Source organism: Vulpes vulpes, chromosome 7, assembly GCF_048418805.1.
Source record: "Vulpes vulpes isolate BD-2025 chromosome 7, VulVul3, whole genome shotgun sequence".
Classification (NCBI taxonomy): Eukaryota; Metazoa; Chordata; class Mammalia; order Carnivora; family Canidae; genus Vulpes; species Vulpes vulpes.
Genome location: NC_132786.1, coordinates 91,152,498 through 91,174,981, shown reverse-complemented (window position 1 = coordinate 91,174,981; position 22,484 = coordinate 91,152,498). Strand labels below are relative to the sequence as shown.

Sequence of the window (22,484 nt, the reverse complement as noted above, 5' to 3'; positions counted from 1 at the left end):
TCATTTACCCATTTGTTTAAAAACATTTAATATAAGATACACATAATTCTAGATTATGAAGTCAATCTAGTACATTGTGGTTACTTAAAAAAAATTAAGCTGTAATCAATCCTATACAATTTATATCTTATCATCTTTCTGCACATTAAGGTAGATTGTAAATATACTTTCTATGTTTACAGCATGCTAACACAATCTAGCAAATAAAAACCATCCTAAAAATTCAGTATTATTTTCTCAAATATAAATATACTAAAAATTTACCTGTCACTTTCTCTCAGTGCATTTGTTTTTTCAAAGTACCTCCTAGGACACCTTAAAGCTTATTAACAAATATTTTTATAATGTCTTTGCCACCTACAATGTACAAAATCTAAGAAAACTATCATACCTATTCTTCGTTTCAGACAATCTCATCCTGCTGACAATGAAGAAAGATCTGCATTATTTCATTGTTATGTAAAAAAAATTTGCATCAGTTGGAATAACAAGACCAACATTTAACAACAAATAACAAAGATGTATACATCTTATAGAAAGGATTATATGCTTATTTTCTTTGTGCTCGTTTAAATTAAATATTTTTCTTCAATCTGTCAGATTCTCTTTATATATGGTTTCTCCTACTGATTTATACCTTAAAACATTGAGAAATCTAAACTATGAAACTAAGAGGAAAAAGTACATAATACATATTATTTGAATAAAATGCAAAATTACTATTCAGTAACCTTTATTAGAAAAAAGAGAGAAGGAACTATTGTTATAAACCACATACAAACAAAAACAATTGATTTTCAAAAACCATCACATTACAGGTGACTGTAAATCTACATTTATGTAAAAAAATCTCAAATAATGCTACAAAATCCAATTGCCCAAAGACTCATTTTGGAAATCAAGAGTTTCAGAAAGTTAGCAACTCAGCAAGTTATAAAGAAGGTTAAAACACAGTATGTCATAAGTTTATGCATTTCTTCCTCTATAACTTTCTTCTTAAGAACCAAATAAACATAGGTACTTTTCCAAAAACCATTTTTTAGACTCAAGACAGGGACTTGAAAAAAACTGTCTACCATGATAAAATTCAGCTACATGAAACATAAAATCAAATAGGAATAACAACACTTTGTTTACTATGCCAATTATTTAAATAAACCAAAGTATATTTAGAAGCAGTCAAAATATTCAAATATATGTTGTTCTGTCATTAAGAAAAAATAATATATAGCTAATATCAAATGCAACATAAAGAGACTAAATGGCAAGCCCACATGATTTTATGTTCTTTCTTGTCAATTCACCTTATTTACCTTTCAATAGTTAAAACTTCAATTACATTACATATAGTTACAGGAACCTTCAGAACATGAGCACTTCTGAATTTATGAGAAGGTTGAGACTATAGATAGCTGAGTGCATATTCTGTCAAGCATGAAAACTAGTATTTTAATCATCTTTGATGAGAAGTTAAAAAGAATCACATTTTTACTTCATCAAGAAAATACATTAAGTGTAGTTTATTTTGTCATCTCTGGGTCATGAATACAAGTAACACATGCTGCTATGCATATATATAACAGCGTGCCAGGCTTTTGTGATTTGGAGTACTATCCATCCATCCACTATTCTGTTTGAACTCTCATATTCAAATATTATAGGTTTTCAGGGTCCTCACTTTCTTGAAAAGTGTTGGCTACTGCTTTCTCATATTGTGACTTTATTTGTCTAAGCATTTCCCTAATAATAATTAGTTGTGGATTTAGAAAACACATCTTTAACCTTAGGAAAATTGTGCAAACAGACAGTTAAAAGATATGAAAATGAGAACTTCTATTGAGTTAAGTACATGGACTCAATTTTGGTTAACTAATATAGTCTTTTTTTGGCTTCACTTCAGGTTTTGGGGCAATGTTCCTTAGAGTTCAGATTGCCAATAATCCGGGCTCTTGAGAGGTGAAGAGTTATGGCATTAATGTTCTCCTAGTTCATATCAAATTACAACCTAATTATTGCATATTTAACTTTAAAACTCTGTCAAAATAACTTGGAATTATGGTTTATAGTGTATAACATACATGAAACATCATGATGAATATAAAGATTAATTTTGTTATTTTTCACTTGCATCTGTGCAAATGATTCTTGTTGCTCTATCTATGTATTTCAAGCTAATAAATTTAAGAACAAGTTTGCTATACTGATATATTTCCAGTTTGTACTGGATCTCAATTTATTGTAAAATCAAATTACCAGCTCAAGAATAAATGTGTAGGGAAAAGATTTTATTTTTTTTATTTTATTTTTTTTGGGGAAAAGATTTTATATGCTACATTTGTTAGATGATAATGCTGAAGTATATGCCATTTGGAAATAACTAATCCTTACTGACTACTTCATTAGTAATACCTTTTAGAATGACTTAGTCTCCGTATGGAACTCTAATGTATTTATAATAGGTCTCAGAGGAAAGGCAAAATTTGCTTGTCAGAATTAGGGGGTGATATGAGAATTCTCTCAAGTTATAGCTCACTCACCAGTAAATAAAAACTGCAATTATAAGACTAAATAACAAAAAAAGAGTAGTTAATACACTTTAGAACTGCCAAAATCCAGGAGAGAAAAAAACACAAAGAGAAACAAATCAATCTTCAAATCAAAAGCTCTGTTAATAAATATGCAAATTAAAGCTCTTTCTACAAAAGACTAAAATTGTTTCTATGTGGAAAAAATAAAGTTGTTTCTACATTAGAATATTGAGGACATCCATAGCTTTATGTGCTGGTAACAAAAATACCCTAATGATACAAGTAAACTTGAACAGAATCTGCAAGAATTAATATATCATAGACAAATGTAAGAGATACCATTAGGAATCCTAATAACCGAAAAACAATGTAGATGGTAAAAATAGTGTATTACTTATTTCATTCACACATACACCACTCTGAAAACTTCAGCAAATTTTGTCAGCCAATAAATTCTAGCTATGTTACAAATTTAGATCTTTTCTAAAATTTGAAAATCAGAAACTCTTCAATTAAAAATTGAAAATCTGCAATCATTCTGCTACCTAAAAGCTGAAATAAAGTTGAAGTAGTTATGGATCAAATTATTATTTATTGTCTCTCTTCTATTTCTTACATATACCTAGAAACACATAACTGCATCACATAATGTATACATATTTAATTAATCAAAATAATAATGAATATAATGTTTTAAAATCTTTTCCAAGTGCAGTCATTGACCCACAAAAGCATGGTATACAACACAACATATTTTATTAAAGAACAAAAATGTCTATGTAAAAAAAAAAACAGATTATAGTATACCAACAGCACATATACTAAATAGAAAGGCAGTATCTTAAAATATTTAAAAGAGACTATTTACTAACCTATAAAGAAACACTATAATTTTTTAAATAAAATACAAACTGGATGCTTAAAGCAGTATCCTTTAAACATCTAATAAATATTGTACACATAAATAATATAGGGCATTCTAAATTACAATTTTAATGAGATAAAATGAATCCCATTTATAAGATGAAAGGAAACCTGATTCTTTAATTGGATTATTACTAAGTACAACTTCCTAGGTATCAGATTTATAAAGGATACAGATGTAAACAATAAAGCAGCTATATATGTGGTCTTTTACACGATGATTTGACAAAATGCAGTGACCAAATAAACACAGTTCTACATGTATTTAAAATACTTACTTAGTATATGGTTAAGTATAGCACCATAGACAAAGAAGAAGAAAATGACTTATGTTCATGTCCTAATATCCATACAACAAGCTGTTCTTGGTTTACCTGATTACTGAGAATAGGAATACAAGTAAAAAGAAACTGATTTATTTCTGCCTGTGCCAAGAGAAAGGATAAAAGCCAGTATTCCAAAGGATTTCTTTAACCCTTTTAATTTCCAATTGATAATTTCATTAGAATACACTAAATAACTCTCTTTAAACTAACTGAAACAATTAAGTGCACCTACTATGCATATAATTTATAACCAAATGATAAACTAAACTTTGGAAGAGAAATTCATAACACTTGAAAAAGGATGTACATTTTTTTGAGATCAAGGTAACTCATAATCACAGCTATTTTTTTTTTATGTCAAAGAACATTTTATTTAGATCTATGTCTATATAGGGTAAAATACTGACTAGAAATATACTACATCTGTTCACTCAAAAAGAAAACTGATTAAATATTGAGAGAACTGATGGGCTGGGTTTCCTTGCTTTTTCATGATTTTTATGTAAAACTTCTGTATGAAAAAGATCAAAAGAATTGATCCTTAATATTAACATTACTTAAATAAAATCTCACTAGCATCTTAAAACACCCACAAAAAACTATTAACAGTAGTGATAGATTCTTTCATTGGATAGTGCCCAATTATTTCAATTACTCATTTTAACAGAGAAAATGCTGGATTGTGGCCCATGAGTTAAATCACTTTTAAAATAATACAAGCTTGAACAAAATTCTGCATTCTACCAATATCAGAATATTTCATTATCAATAAAGACATATTTTATTCCTTCTATTTTACAATTTTAGTGCAAACTACCTATACGACCATTTTCTAAACAAAGTAATTAGAAAATGTACTTTATATTATATTTTACAAATAGAAGACTAAGGTGGAGATCTTCAATATATTTTCATGAATGCCCCTATAGACCACTATTTTTATCACAGGCAACAATGAATGAAAGTGTGATAAGAAAGACAAAAATACTCTTTACACATGAAAGTATATTAACTGAAGAAAAGTATCTGGATAATTATTGAGATTCAAATTCATATTTAATGACAACTTAAATAATGACACCAATTCAGTTAGCTACATCTGTAGCAGCCAGATTACAAGATTCAAAGAGAAGCAAAAAAAATAAAACATGAAATAAAAAGAATTCATATGAAAATACACGATTAAGGTCAAGTACCTCCTCACAGCATGAGAGAGTGATTAGACATTTCCATACCTGAAACATGTCTGCTTTGTTCTTTAATAAACTGATCTCCATCTGCTCATGCCCTTGGAAATTTTTCAGCAGTACAACCTGCTGTGCTCAAGCCCCACATAACTTTGTATTTCCCTGTTCATAATTAACTAATTATGCTCTAATCAATAGTGTAGATCCTGATTTTACAATGTAAATCAGATAAATGAGATAATAGCTGGGGGTCAATCTCATTTTATTTACAAAGCCCAGCATGAACATCCAATTTCATTACATCTTATGCACCTGAACAGCAGTGAATCTTATCAGCAGGCCTGCAGAAAGTCTTAGAGTGAGCACTGGGAGAAAGAGGCCTATGTTTTAATAAAGAAAAGTACTTGCAAACCATGTCCATCTCAGAAATATTTTTAATCACAATCCTTAATATTATGTAAATTTACAAAGTGCTGACCCAGATAGGTAGGAAAACTCTATCTTCATATGCATGCAACCCTAAAGCTGAGTCTCTTAAACAAGCTTCAGTTGTCGAAAACAATTTTAGAAAAAAAAAAAAAAATTAAACATTTCATTCTACTCTGCTGTAGAAAGTCCTTCTATATTCCTTAAATAGATTTTGGTGAAATATTCATAAAATATTACCATATTGTGAATCAAGTAAAATAGTGGTAAGTTTTGTCAATTAAGGAATATTGTTTAAAAAGAGTAGTCTCAAGTGATAGGATATAAAAACAAGGAAATGATTGTTATTTGTCAGTAATCTATTTTTAATGCCATAAATGTAAAATCAGATAAACATCAAATAATAAAAAAATGATATTGGTATATAATTGATACATAAATATCATTTCTAAACCTAAGATGGATAAAGGTTAAGGCTAACCTTTTTATGTTCAAACATAACCCTAATTTCCCACCTCTTTTTTAACAAAGGAATTATTAGTGAATTATGGACAAAGTCTATATTCTCTGATTAATTTCTGTTATCTAAAATAGTGATGTCCCCGTAAAATCAGAATTAGAAACTAAAAAGTAAAAAATTATTTAAGTGAATTCATAAAAATAAAGAAATTGTAAGTGTTGTAGATGTAATTCCTACAACCTTATCTAGACAAGTATTTGAAAATTTAAGGGCTCTTTTAAGACATTAACTCCATCTTCAATCAATCAATGTCAATCACAACACGATGATTCTTTTAAAAACAATTATATACAAATGGTTCTCAAAGTAGTGGTCCCTGGCCAGCAGTATCACTTAGGAACCTGTTAAAAATGCAAATTTTCAAGCCTCATCCTAGACCTATTGAATCAGAAACTGTAGGAAGACAGAGGAGGAGGGAGTAAGGTGAGGAAGAGGACAATAAGGAGGTGGAATAGCATAGCAATCTATGTTTTAACAAATCCTTCCTAAGATTCTGATGCACTATATTTGAGAACCGCCATATATACTACTATGTCATTTTTCTTGTATTTTGAATCTTTTCATTTCCTTCCTGATATTTTAGTGTATTTTTCCTTTCCCTACTATATGAGAAATAGCCATCATTTACCTGTCATGTCCATTTTACACATCTGTGAAATATGCATCATTTAGTGCGTATTTTCTTTTTTTTTTTTTTTTAGTGCGTATTTAAGGACACATTACTATCTCCTTTGAACAGCAATTGGACCAATTATGGAAAAGAACTCTATACTATAGAAATATGAGAGCACTTAGGAGATTATTAGGAGAAAATATTTCATTCTCCTCCCTTTAAAAGTCTTCTTACTCTGAATACAATTGCAGGACCAATGATCTTATGAACTATGATTTATATTTATGATGTTTGACAAAGATTTTAGGCTAGCACCAAATATGGAATAGCAAATCTACCACTAAAGATTGTAAGATAGAGAAGAAGGATAATGTAGCCTTCTAATTAGAACCAGAGTAGAAAAGTTTTTTATTAAAAGTGACACCAAAACCACAAAGCTTAATGATTTCTCAAAAAATTTAAAATAAAATGACCACTAGTAATTTCTCACCATATATCAAAGGAGAACCAGGAACATTAGCATATTCATTTAAGTAAATGGCAATCTGTCATTTTTCTCATAATCAGCTGCAATTAAGCAATAGTAATAATTACTGACTTTTTCTTAAGCTTAGGTTGAGATAATGAGTCCTTCCTTATTTCAAAAAAAAAAAAAATCCTAATGGTTTGGCTACAGGCTATTAATATTTTTCCTCCAATGTTAAAAGATTTTTTGATAAGTTAATAATCTCAGTTTATACATATTTTATATACATATTACTGTTATTAAACATCTTATCCAATAATATGGTTCCTAACTGTAACTATAGATTACTAGCATACAGTAACTTTATACTTACACTTGCCTTTGATTATCTATATATAACGTTGCCTACTCTACTCCTAAAGTTTAAACTATTTTCAATGCCACTATACCTGAAAAAGATGTCCAAACCACATTTATAAGTCAGGATATTCCAAGAGACATGTTAACAATTACATGTATATGTACATTTCAATTTCAGCCAAGAGTTTCTTCTAAGTCAGTTCAAGATGAAGTGATGGAATATTCAACATATTTCTGTCGTTGATTTAAAACGGGATCATTAAAACTTGAAGATCAAATTTTAATTCTGCAAATCTCTGGAAAAATACAGATGTTGATGAAGATCTTTCGGCTGGCAGGTGGTATAGTCATTAAGTTTTGTATTTCCCTCCTTATTTCATAACCTCATATTTAAGGTCACCAAAAATTACTGAACACAGAAAGTTCATTTAACTCAATAAAGACTGAATAAATTTGAGTATTACTAAAAAAATATCTAGAGATCAACACATATATTTTACTAATGAGCTTAAAATCTCAAGTCGTAAAAGTTTCATGCTAATAATATTAGTGCTTTCACACTAGGAGTAATGAGCCAAAACTGGAATGGCATATGCTTCACAAGTCTTTCATTTTTGCTGAATATTATAAATAGAAATAACCTTTAATATAAGAGTCTATATTTGTTTCCCAATGTAACATTTCACATATGAATATATGTATTAAGTTGGATGAAATAAAATAGCAGACTAGTGGAATGCATTGTCTTTCTTGTTTGTTACTGGTATTGTTCAACAACAACAGTGAGTAGCACATTGCATTTAAGTCCCACAGGCTTCCATAACTCTTCAGTAAGTCCAAACACTGTATATCATCATTTGCCAAAGAAGCATGAGGGAAAGACATTACTTAATAGGACAATTCTCACAAGACATCACCTACTATTTTTCAACAATGCACATATCAAGTGTTTCTGATTAGTGCAAGGAAAAAAAAGTAGAAGAAAAAATAGAAAAAAATCCACCCAGGCAAATTAACTGCCTTGTCAGTCCAAGCAACAAACCAATCAATTACATTCTATCCAAACCTGACAAGCAAAGGCAACTTTTTGAAGTGATAAGCTTATGGGAAGGACAAGATAGCTGTTCTCCTTTACTTTATGTACTCTATTGAGAGTGTTATCCACATTTTTAAAATCACACTTATAAAAGAGGTTTCCAGGATTGCCTCCGAGGATGAGCTGTGGCAGAGTTGGGTCTCATGAAGGGTATCTACACAGTAAAGTGATAAGAAAAGAACATTAACATTTAAAGATCATAGCAGCTCTGTACTATGTCTTATGAAACATACTAACAATACCACAGTAGATTCAAATAACATGATTTGATCCAAAGAGATAGATACCCTAAACCTAAATGCCATGATCTTGTATAGGTTAATGGTTAAAATGGAATCATTTTATCCTTTAAAACATTAAGTTGCCTCCTCTTGTATTATTATTATTGTTACTATTAGTTTTAGTTGTCAAAATAAATCTATCTTAACTAAAACAAAAAATAAAATATAAAAATGTTGAGTTTATATTTATATAAGCAAACATGTATTTCATCAATAAATGTTTCAAAAAATAGCAGTTTGCTGTTTTTTCTTCAACTATGGAAATTTAATAATGCCTGAGAAACTATGCTAAAGGCATACTGAATGCAACTGTGCTGAAAACAAGTACACCTATGTTACAACGCTGGTCCTGCTCAACTTACAGAGTCTCAGGGAGGAAATTTTCAAATGATTCTTAGCCTCTGTGCCTACATTGCCTTCCTTTGTTAAGGAATTGTTTGGTTACAATTGTAAAAAGTATATCCCAAACTAGCAATTTTAGTGAACTGTGCAACAATGATGGCAGAGAATATACCTCACTATAAAGACCTGGTAGATTATGAATGCACTAATTTTAACCAGACTTTCAAAACTCACTCATGTGCATTTATTTCTTAAAACTCTTTCTAGTGTTTCTTGTATTTATTTCACTTGCAACATGTATTCATTTGCTACCTTCATACATTTATTTTCAGAGGAAAAATGTTAGGTGCTTAGTGATTAGAAGAACATTTTTTTGTGATAAAAACAGAAATTTGTTTATTTCCTTCAGATATCTATGCCTATGTAGATGAGGTGAAACTATCAAAGTAATCATACATCATAGAGAAATTTCATTTTAATATTTAACTATTAGAAAGATGTGTTTAATGCTTCTAAGTTCCATTGAGAAAAAGAAAGTGAAAAGTGGCACAATCACAGACAAATACAGCACTATTGAGAAGAGCTACCATGCCAAGCTGAATATTTCCAAAGAAAGCAAAACAAAAGTACACAAGAAAAATAAGAATATAATGTGAAACATAGCTTTCAGAGAAATGTACTTATCGACATATGAGAAATAAACAGAAAGAGTTGAATTCCCTTGCTAAATAACAAGGAAATAGGGAGAGCTGAATTCCCTTGCTGAATAGCCATGTGCTAATAACTTTTCTCAGTGCTTCAGTCTCTAAGTGAAGAGCTTTAAGCACATTCTGAATGTGATATTCTGAGAAGTGCTTTGACTGCAAGTTAAGAACTACTACATAAGCATAATGCAAGAGGAAGCAACCACATCATTTACCACAGAAGTGTAATTAAATCTTAATTACATGCACAAATGATGGAGACTAGCAGACAATCCAAAAGACATATCTGCATTTAACTTCTGATAGGAATTTGAACATAGAAACATTAGACATCGAAATCTGCTTTAAACCCAATAAAAATTCTAAATTTCACTCTAACTTTGAAAAAAAGTAAAAGCTATTGCTGATATTCCTCTATCCTAAAATTTCACTGAATATTCCAAATTTCCCTTAAAGCCAGAATAAGCAGTATGACTTTTTTGGCTACTGTCTTCCTAGGACAAAAGACTATGTGGTCATTTACATCAGAGATCAAGTCGTGGCTTTGTATTTATTCTGTCTGTATCTAGTAAGCTTACATTCTGTAACAAAAATTCTGTAACAAAAAGGAATGTAGTATTTTCAAAGGGCTTCCTTAATGTATGCAGTATTTTCAAAGGGCTTCCTTAATGTATGTACCAGTAGTCTGTATCTTATATAGTTGGAATTGCGTGCCAAGAAGCATTTACTTCTTCTGACCCAACAAAGTCAAATACGCTAAAGCAGTGTCGTCTGGAGAGGAAGTATACCTAATGATTAGAACATAAGCTACACAGTCAAGACTACCTAGACTCAAACTCTAAACCCACCACTTTTCAGTTGTATGATCTTGGACAAGTAATTCTTCTCAGTTCACTCACCCATAAAATAAGAATAAAATCTGTTATCTATTTCCTGGGATTGCTATGAGGATTACATGAGATAAAATATTGAAAGCACTAGCATACTGACTGGCCCATAAAAAGCACTCTGTAAATCTCAGAAACTAATATGATTTATCAAACGGTATAAGAGTATTTACTGGATGTGGAAAATTATTTTTTAATACATAATCTATATAATTTCAATATATAATTGGAACAATTTCTATTTCATAATGCTTGGTATCTCTGTACCTCAGTTACCTAATTTCCAAAATGGAGATATGCATACCTCATAAGATTGTTGTAAAAACATTTGAATGAGATGATAAATTTAGAGAGCAAAGAATAGAGTCTGGGACATTATAAACATCTAACATTAGTGTTATCTAAATTCCCAGTCCAAAAGTCTCTAAAATAACATTTTTCTAGGGTTCAGTTATAAAAGTTAAAAATATGAGATTCTTATACATTATTATCTAGATATAAAAATATATCAACTCCAAAATTTATATCCAATGGTATTTTCAGATTTATTTCATCTCTAATATCATTAATATTGTTTATTTCATATGTCCAAAACAATGCAAAACCAATACAAATCAAAACCTTGTTATAGAAGGAACAGATGAAACAGGATGTTTGATTAAAAAAAGAAAAACCAGAAAATATAGTTGGTTTCTAATAATAGAACTTGGATTATCCCTGTTTTGTATGACTCCAAGGACTGAAATTATTAAGGAGAGACATGTCAGTTCACCTGGGGAGAGAAATTGCCAAAGGTCCGACCTGCCTCAAGAGGAAATGGGTTACTTACACACTCCTCTCTCTGGCAGAGCTATCTCCCTTCACTTAGTAGTGATACTGGGCAGATGACTGAAGTATCAGATGGATGGTGGGATTACAGGTTTTGAGATCCTTGTCAGGACTGCACAGTGTTTGTTTTAAAATCTCTTCAAGTTACAAAAGTTACAAAATTTGAGAAAAAATAAGATTGATGCTTTTATTATACGGATGAGAAAATGACTTCAGAGGTAACTTAATTCAAAGTCATTCATGTAGCCAAAAGCAGAACTGTAGCTAGAGTCCCAGTCCAAACAACTGAATGTATAATAGATAGTCCCCTCTACATAACTTAAAATATTAAAACATTGCAATGGAAAATAAGCAAAAAATTTCAAAACCAAATTTTACTGAAAAATAGATGAATGAATGAGAAATATTTCACTGCTATAGATGCTTGAAATTACGATGTTTACTACTCTAAAATTGCTTACTCCAGAAATACCACACTTCACTATGTAATTAATATATACCATGTTCAGGCTTTTGTTTTCTTTAAATACAAATTACTTGTTTATAATGTATTTAATATATTTAATTTAAAAAGAAAAATAAAATTTAAAAATTCAAACACTGATAACATGTAACATAAAAATATTTATAGAATCATACAAAGTTAAAGGTTAGATGTTTTAATTAATATATATTTAAAAGTCAAAGAATGTCAAATTAAATATTGAATGTGTAAGGCAAATTAGCCATCCTACACATCTAACAAAATTGATTAAATCAACTTAATTATAAAAGAAAAATAAACAGTAAACATTTTCTTTTTCATGTAAATTTTATCAGAATATCACCTTAATAAGAAAATTTCAGTGGTAGATGAGTTACTTTTATTACCCAAATATGAATATTGTAAAAATTAAGCATCTCTTCCCAAATTTTTGCTAGCAGAAAATCATTCTTAAAGAATAGCTAAGTAAAGTTTCCTTCACCAGACCAAGTTTATTTTCTAATTTCCTCTTAAGGATCTAATCTCTTTATGACGTATAATACAGAATCATTTTATGTTCAAAGAGATTAACTTGAATCACTGATGATGGCTTTTTATAAAGTCAGGTCTAAGGCAAAGAGGCAACATTCCTGGTGGTGGGGATGACCAAGTAACTTCTAAGAGCAGTGATATAAAGCATTCAATTTTAAATTTTAGACTACTGTGTCCATAAGACATTTCTATTATCTTGAGTTTGTTCAGTAAATGTTCATGACAGACCTGGAATAATTCATTTGGAGAAAAATGTAAAGTACAGCAGGGTCTAGTGGAGAATAAAGAAGTAGGAGAACACATGGCCTACTCTGAATATTAGGGAGGATACTGGTGGACTTTCTACAATGACTACAGTTGAGGTTTAAGCCATTTTATTAGGCAAGCAAAAGACCCAAATTTTGGAGGAATTGAATTTATTAGACCTACAAAATGCAGTTATACACTAGCAATAAAAATGAATAGAGCAAAAGCAAACAGAGTGGAATCCACGGAGGTCTAATCATAGGTAAGAAACACAGAAAGAAGGCAAAAGAAAACACTGAAGCAGCTAAGTAGAGAAGAATGAAACAGTAACAGAGTAGAGAACAATGAAACAGATATTGAGAAAGATCTCAAGGAAGCCACAAGAATGAAAATGGGTGGGAATGGATATCAAGAAATGCTATGATGGAAAATTATTCCCAAAGTATTCTGATATTGGTAGTTTTCAAATAATACACCACAGCTATATTTAAAACTTTTTTAGAACAAAATCATTTTTTTAAAAGATTTTATTTATTCATGAGAGACACAGAGAGAGAGAGGCAGAGACATAGGCAGAGGGAGAAGTAGGCTTCATGCAAGGAGCCTGAGGCAGGACTCGATCCCTGAGCCAAAGGCTGATACTTAACTGCTGAGCCACCCAGGTGTCCCAGAACAAAATCATTAAAATTATATGAATAAAAGTAAATATACTAAGATTTAATCTTATATGCTATAAGATTAAAGGAAATATGATATAAGATTAAAGGAATTTAACCTCTCATTTTTGAATTTTTTGTATGTATATTTTTATAATGAATAGCAGAATTTCAAATATGTTTCCATGTACCTAAGTTTCTTTAATTAATAGATTTATTTTTCAAACAGGCTTAGGTAAATTGAGTAGATATACAGAGATACACACACACACACACACACACACACACCTCCCTTTAAATTTAAATGTTAAAGTCTTCAATTTTATATAATAGACACTTCTGATAGTTCAGGGATAAGAAAAAAATGAAAAAGAAGAATGCTGGATAGAAATAGAGGAAGAAATAAGCATGCTAAGATTTAAGAATGTGCACACTTCATTGATTCTTATTCAGTATGATATTGGACCAGTCTCTAAGTTAGAGACAAGGAGATTAACCCTAGACTTTGAGAATTTGAAGGGAAGGGAGGCTTTCAGAGGAGAATTGAACTAGCCTCCATTGCCTCTGGCATTCAGGGTGTGTTTTAAGATTCTTACATTAATTGTGAAGAAGTAAAATAATACTTGAAGAGTGTTCGTGATACATTAAGGATGCATACTATAAACGCTAGGGTAAATATTAATTCTTAAAACAGGGTCAAATTAATAAGACAACAATGGAGATAGAATGGAATCATAACAAAATATCCAATGCAAAAGTAGGCAGAAAAAGAGAATAAAAAATAACAAAGAACAATTGAAATAAATAGCAAAAAATACCAAGATGGAGATTTAAATTCAACCATATCAATAATTACATTAACTCTAAATGATGTAACCCAGTAAAAGACAGATTGTCAAACTGGATAAAATATCAAGTTCCAACTACATGCTGTTTACTAGAAATCCAATCCATTTTAAATAAAGTCTGCCTTTCGGAGTGTGCATGCAAGTATGGAGATACATATGCATCTCATATTAATTATAAGCATGATGCTATTTTTAAGCATAAGGATATGGATAGTTAAAAGTAAAGAAGGGTAAAAGATATACCATGAACAGAAATCAAAAGCTTATTGGAGTGCCTAAAGTAACATTAGATGAAATAAGCTTCAGAACAATAATGTTACCAGAGATTAAAAGGAGCAGTACATTGATAAAGGAGTCATTTTACTAAGAAGAAATAATGTATGAAGCAAATACTAATAAAACTGAAAGATACATACAATTCTACAATTAGAGTCAGAGACTTTAATACTCTTCTCTTAGTAATTAATAGTACAAGTACATAGAAAATAAATAAATATAAAACTACTTTAACGTCTCAACCTACTTTTATAGAACATTCCATTCAACAAGAGATGAATACACAATCTTTTCAATTGCACATAGAACCAGACATATCATATTCTAAGGCCATAAAATAAACCTCAATGAATCTGAAAGAATTGAAATCATATAAAACATGCTTTTTATACCATTTTGGCCAAGAGAACTGTATTCGCTCCTTAAAGGCTCTAAAGTCAAAGATTAGTTTCAATGAGGAGAGAATGAGGCTCCTGGTCTTATGAGATCCCTACATAAACATAGCTCCAGTATAAAGACTTTAAAAAAACCAACTCATCTGGGTTTGGATCAGTGAATATGTTAGCATATGCAAAAAAGGCAGGGAATATTTAAACTCTGAGGTATCACGCCTATGTTATTCACCGCTGTTTTTTTTTTTTTCTTTTTGAGAGAGAGAGAGAATCTCAAGTAGGCTCCACACCCAGCATGGAGCCCGACACAGGGTTTGATCTCACAAATCAAGAGTTGGATGTTCAACTGACTGAGCTCCTCAGACACCCCTAGTCACCTCTGAATTTCTGGAACTAAGAGCAGCATCTGGTGCAAGGAAACACAAAATAATTATTTGCTGAATGAATGCTTATTTAAAATCTTTCCCCAACAGTTGGAACTGAGTACAATGAAAGGGTGAATCTAAGGGCCAAAGAGAGAACTGGCACAGGTGCTATTAGGTAGCTAGTATCTGTGAAGCTTTGTAAAGCCACAGATGCCTAAATTCTACTCCACAGATTAAGAATCTAACAGAATCAGATTCTCCAAGAGTGGGATTTTTCTTTTTATTTGTTTGGGGTAATTCTTCCCAAAGGTGATTTGCATCCCTAACAAGCTTAGAAATATAACTTACGGCTTCAGCTAAAAGGACTTTTGGAATAAAGCAGTAGTTCTCGAAGTATGCCCAAACCATCAGAATCAGCATTAATTAGGAATTTGTTATAAATACAAATTTTGGGGCACTGCCCTAGAATATCCAAAACAAAATTCTGTGGCTTACTATTCCTGTCAGGTGGTTGAATGTACCCTAAAGATAAAGAACTTTCGATTAGAGCAAATAGAGCTAATATGAAGAAAACACAAAGAAAGAAGCACAGAAAGAAAGTTAAATTAATAATAATAATAAAGAGGGCAGGAGACAAATTACAAATATTTCATAAGTTTACTTAAGGTAAACTTGACATGCAACTACTCAAAGATAAATTTTATTTACATGGAGATATTTTGGTCAGTAAAACAAATCTTTAAAAATCCCCACAAAATACCATACTACTTCATCTTGAGATATCCTACATGGAAGTTAAATTTCTCTGGACTCAGCCTGTGACACAACTAAGCCAAGGATACCTATACCCAATTCTTTCAGTTCCTCCGTTCTTTCCCCACCTCCCTCTTTTTTCCCTCCAATTCCTCCATTCTTACAGAACACGGTTTCCTACTAGCCCTTCAGTATCCATTTAGAGACACAGTCATTTACTTAAAAGTAAAGGTAGTAAAGTTAGGATTGGACACTTGAGTTGTATAGAATAAATCTGTAACAGTTACCAAATCTATTTCCAGAGTTTGATTCCTCTCTATATTCAGAACCCCATAACTTAAAATGTATTCTAATTAATAAAATGTAAACTAATTAACACTCCTAAAAAGAGACCTCACAATATCCCCTATAACACCATTCATCTACTGTATCTGTATCCAATAATAAATATGGCCACTCATCTTTCTGTTACTAGTATCACCATTTTTTCCAACTATTTATCTTAAAGTCAGTCAGTTGAGTTAAAGTCAGTCATTCTTTGAGGAGTATTTCCAGGATCCTCTAAATTCTTATGTGTCTTATATATCCTCCATATAACAATTTGATGGATGAATAAATGAATGGATTTTAATATCCTTAATAAATAGGAGACAGATTAGAAAAAAAAAAAGAGACTAAACACGGGAATCTTATTTTTAAAAAGTATATTAAAAAATAGATTTCATAGTCTATTTACAAATGAAAGCTTCAAAAGAATAGCCAAAGAAATCGTTGGGCAGTGTGCTCAATGTTCTAAATGAAACTCAACCTTCCTTTTAAAAAGATCTACATTTACAGGCCATGTCACAACAAGGTCCTTGATATATCTAGGCAATTTTTCAATTCCTTAGTAAATGATATAAATGAGTACCTGACAAGAGAAATTTGGGTCTGGAAGATTTCAGTCACTTAAAAGGAAAGTTACTGACTGATGTAATTTCACTTAGATGTGACTGAATCCCATTGATTTAGTCTTTCCTAGGCCTATCTTCCTTGTGCAGCTGTCTGTGTCAATCTGATTTACTGAGCAATTACAGGGAATGTCTACCAGTTTCTTTCAAAGCAGAATTCCTCCTCCACTTGCTATTATTTGGAGAGAACATACTTAAAGAGCTACTTTTATATAGTTCAATCTGTCAATTCAAAGTGCTCAAATGGTTGCCTATTTATGAACTAAACCATACTTAGGATCCTTGGATTCGTGTATTATCTTTATACAAAAAATATATATATACACAAAGAATGCATGAACAATTTTATGCTTAGTCACATTATGCAGTCACATTTTTAATCGTACAGTCAGAAGGTAATGCTCAACCATTCTTTCTTTTATCCATAATACATTCCTCAAACTTAGGTCCAAATATTTTAGGAATACATACATACATACATACATACATACAATACCTCATTTAAAAAAATTATTTCCAGAGTTCTGAATTTTACCTTTTAAAGAAACCAGAGTATTTAGACGAGGTTCAAAGAAAACTATGAGGAATTAAACAACTGATATAGTACCTATGAGAGGAAAACTGAAGAAACTAGGTAATTCACTTGCTTTTTTTCTAAATTTCTTCCTCTCTCTTTCACCAAAGAACTAAAGTAAGGGTACAATAAAAAATTCTAAAAATAAAAAATAAAAATAAAAACTTTGGTTAAAAGGCTATGTAACTCGTTTCTAGGAGAGAATTAAATATAATAACCAACTTGGAAAAATGAAAGAAGTATGGTCTTGGAGAGGGATAAGAAATTCTGGAAAAGATATGTTAATTTTCAGAAAAGGATACATTCAAAGGAATAAAGGTTACAAGAACATTTTAAAAACACACACACAAAAATGCAGGGTTTTAAAGAGAAAAATCCAAATTTAAAATGATAGTCTGATGAAAAGGTCAATTGAACAAAAGTATAAGACTCTAAGAGACATTCAGTACAGGGTGACAAGTATGAAATCACAGAAGCCTGCATAAGCTCCTAATGTAATAAGAGACTATATTTGCTTGAAAAGTAGGAGAGAGGGTTAAATAAAAAATTAACAAAAAAGATGAACAAAACAAAGAATTAAAGCAAGTGTTAAAAGGTATGTTGGAATTTATCGGGCAGAGAATATGTGGAATAAAATTTGAGGCAGAAAGAAAGTACAGAGGAATTTTTAAAGAGTATGTCAGAAAAGCTTCTCCATGGCACTCATGGATAAGCAACAGGGGTCTGGACAGTTTCCTGGAGATCCTCTTAAAGTACTTAAGCAAATAGAGGACATAAGTATGTAATACAGAAAGAAAGCTGTGGATGCATTAACTGGAGAAAAAAGAAGCTATAAGGAAGGGGGAATTTTAGAAAGTTATCTGCAAAAGTTCACACATGACAGACAAAGGCTAAAACTGAGGCAGTAGAAGTGAAGATACAAAATGACGGCATAGACATAGCCGGTACAGACTGAGACAGATATGTGACTGGCTATACTAGTAGGGAGAGTCTGGCTAGAATTAAGAATTTTGAGTATTCCAAATTAAAAATAGAAAATACCAAATGATCCAGTAATCCCACTAGTAGGGATTTACCCAAAGAAAATGAAAACACTAATTCAAAAAGATATATGCACCCCGTGTCTACTGCAGCATTATTTACAACAGTCAAGATATGGAAGCAATCCAAGTGTCCATTGATAGATGAATGGGTGTGTGTGTGTATATATATATATATATATGTGTGTGTGTGTATATATATATATGTATACACACACACACACACACACACACACAATGGAGTATTACTCAAGACATAAAAAGGTATGGAATCTTGCCATTTGCAACATTTGAACCAAGAGGGTATTCTGCTAAGTTAAATAAGTCGGAGAAAGACAATTACCATACGATTTCACTTATATGTGGAATCTAAAAACCAAAACAAATGAATAAACAAAAGGCAGAAACTACCTCTTAAACATGGAAAACATGTTGGTTGACAGAAAGGTTGGGTGGTAGGGGGATGGGCGAAATGGGTGAAGAGGAGTAGAAGACATAATCTTCAGTTATGGAATAAATCAGTCACAGGGATAAAGAAGGTACAGCAGAGGGAATATAATGAATGATACTATAATAGCATTGTATGGTGTCAGATGGTAGCTACACCTGTGGTGAGCATAGCATAATGTATAGACTTGTTCAATCAGTACTATGCACACTGTATGTATGTATGTATGTCAACTATAATTCAATTAAAAAAAAGAACACAAAAAAATTTTCAGGGAATTCAGTATTAATCGGAAAACTGAAGATACGTCAAAGATGAAATCACCAGAGAATGTGAAGAATGATAAAAGGATACTGGACAGAATGTTAAGGAACACTAATATGAGCAGGGAAGGCAGAGTGAGAGAAGTCTACAAAAGGCCTACCCAGAGAGATAGAATACATAGGAGAATGCCATGTTTTGAGAGCTGAAGAAAGTAATCAATGGAGAAGAACAAGTTGAAGATATAGGAGTAGGAAATCATCTGAGTTGAGGAGAATGAGATCCAGGGCACTGGTAGAAATAGTACCTTCAAAAGGAAAAAGGACCACCTTGTCTAGGTGTACTGCTATTAAAAGAGGAGAGACTAAGGGTGATAGATGAGATGCCTATGGATATCTATACACTTATAGGTAAGCTATAGGTTACATATCAGAAAGTTTGTGCAATTCTGTCTGATGGGTTCTGTTTTCTATGTGAAGCAGGAGATGAGGTCACTGTTTAACCATGAAGAAAGAAGAGGTATTAAGATGAGGTTAGGTTCATAAGGAGAATGGAAATAGATGCTGTCAGCAATGAATGTTCAAGTTGACTAGGAAAACATGGAAGCAATGCCAGACAATACTGGGGGCCTAATTTATAATGATCAGGTATGCCAAAATATATATACTTATATACGAATCAATAAATTGTTTATACCTCAATAAGCATCCTTTCACTCTTAGTATTTTGTTCCTTAGCTAACTAAAATTATGTGTATAAAAATTTATTTATCCTATCTTTAGTGTCTTTTTTTGAGGAGGAATTTGATTTCATTTGAATATTTTTTCCCTAGGAAATGATCATTTCTGAGCAAAGGTTAATGTTAGGTCTGATCATACCCATTTTTTTTATGTTTAGTCTTTTTGTATGTGTGTCAAATACGGTTGTATTTAAATATTAAATTCATGTAATTAACTTACACATAACATTTTGTAAAAAGTTTTTACTGTATTACTCACAATCCTACCATAGTAAAAAAATAAATAAATAAAAACACATGCTCATTTTTATTCCCTTCCAAAGTCTAGCTATCTATATTTAACAATTTAGTGGCATATACTTATGTTCAAAAATAGGCTTCTTCATTCCTATGTAATTCTGTTGTAATTTATAAAAGATACCTAATACTTTTGTTATCCTGATTTGCATCATTTACCTCAGATATACCATTGTTAAAGCTGCTTTTTTTGTAATTTGGGTGTTTTGAGGCAGATCATTTTCCTACAATGAAATGTACTTTTATATAGCTTTTATTCTTTGAGTAAATTTTTTGACATATTCTGAGGAGAAAGATTATTATGATGAAATGTAAGAATATTATGTAATTAACACAAAGCAGTAAAAGAATTGATTTTTCCCCTTAAAATGAAACAGTATATAATAAGTATATGAAACATACTTAACTTATAAAAGATATTTTTTAAATGCCAGAAAATAAAAAATATTATGTTATTCATCAGTTGTTAGTGTTTGGTATTTGACAATCTGCAACTAATACATGTTAGGAAATAGGCTATTTTTACATATGCATGTATGTGTGTGGCCAATAAAAAAATTTCCTTCTAGGGGCAGCCCCGGTGGCACAGCGGTTTAGCGCTGCCTGCAGCCTGGGGTGTGATCCTGGAGACCCTGGATAGAGTCCCATGTCAGGCTCCCTGCAGGGAGCCTGCTCCTCCCTCTGGACATGTGTCTCTGTCTCTGTCTCTCTCTCTCTGAATCAATAAATAAATAAATCTTTTTTAAAAATTTCCTTATAAAGTTGATAATAATGACAATCTTATAAAGTTAAATTTTACACTGAAGGAAGTAAGCAGTATTCTACCAGAAGTTAAAGCTTATAAAATTATATCCTACAAATAATTCTGGGTGATTTATAATCTTTATGTTAGTTTAAAGACGTACATGTTATTTTATTTTTTCTTCTCACCTCCAGTTAGGTTCTGGAAATCATCACGATTTTCCTAAATTATTCATAGTTGGATTTTATTTTTACATATTTAAAATGCTCACCTGATACCAGAAAAGAGAGTCAAAGTTAGAGTCTTATACATTCACATATATACTAATGAAGCTACAACATAAAAAGTACTGGAAGTTAAATAGATTGCTGGTAGGTATAATTCATGTCAGCAAGAGCCACTGAAAAAAATAACTGCACAGGTAAACAATCCTTAGAAGTCAATCACTGGAGTGAAATAAAAGAATAAAGTACTATATCAAAGTACCTATATCAACAAAACAAAACAAACAAATCTCAAAAAAAGAGAAAAAACGCAGCACAGTGTTTTCTATTGCTATGGAATTACTCCAGGAAGCAAAATTAGAAGTTCTCAATCTGTTAAATTTAGGATCAGAGTAAAAAGGAAGCCCAGTTACATATTACAAATCAAATTGTAGTCTTATTTCCTCTATCCTGACCAAACTAGATTAAGGTACAGGTAGACTTAATTTAGCTGACTCTACATTACCCAAGCAGTTAAAATCAGCAAAAACTAACAGTTTTTCAGATTAAAGATACTTCCGATTTCAATGAAATAGGTACTAAATTAGAAATGCAACAGGAATATTAAGAGTAATAAAATTCATGTAAGAATTTTAACATATACCTAACTCATAGAACAATACAGCCATGAATAAAAATTAACTGAATTACTACACAAATTATATTAAAATTGATGACAAAAACTACCATCTCAATCTAAATAAGGCTTCACTGTTTTATATATAAAATAACTAAGCCAAGTTCCCACTAGCATTTGATGACTATCGCTCTTAAAACTTAAATAAGAGCCACTTTATTTAAAATCTATAGGTTCTTATTCTCCTCAGATGTGTAAAGGGCATACTATGTGATCAGCACTGAGTCTGGGATTGGGATTATTAAAACTTCCTTGCTTTAATTTTTTAGATATACTATTTACTCACTGAGAATCATGGACTGACCAAGACATACAGACTAAATATAAACAAGTGAGAAACCCGCATTCCAGAGAAAAAGGGGAGGTCATCTTAGGTAAAAGGATACAACATAAAGTAAAAGAAAGATGGCATGAAAGTAACAGGCAAGTTTTAATAGGGAGCAATAGCCTGCACTGGTTTGAATAGATGTCATCTGTTGCTGTGAATATCCAGT

The 22,484-nt window shown here is 31.1% G+C and overlaps 1 protein-coding gene across 14 annotated transcripts in view; it reads right to left on the bottom strand.

Annotated features, from left to right (window-relative positions):
- PHF14 (PHD finger protein 14) overlaps positions 1–22,484 on the bottom strand; it is a 230,488-nt gene that overhangs the window by 62,201 nt on the left and 145,803 nt on the right. For 6 of the 14 annotated variants that reach the window (XM_072764412.1, XM_072764420.1, XM_072764413.1 and 3 more), the window contains one exon: positions 392–421. The exons of 5 other annotated variants lie outside the window; for them this stretch is intronic. In XM_072764412.1, the coding sequence (XP_072620513.1) occupies positions 392–421 (30 nt within the window). Of the gene's footprint in view, positions 1–391; positions 422–5,210; positions 8,601–22,484 lie in introns of those variants that run through there. 3 more of the 14 variants (XR_012002675.1, XR_003235791.2, XM_026003846.2) reach the window with 3 other exon arrangements.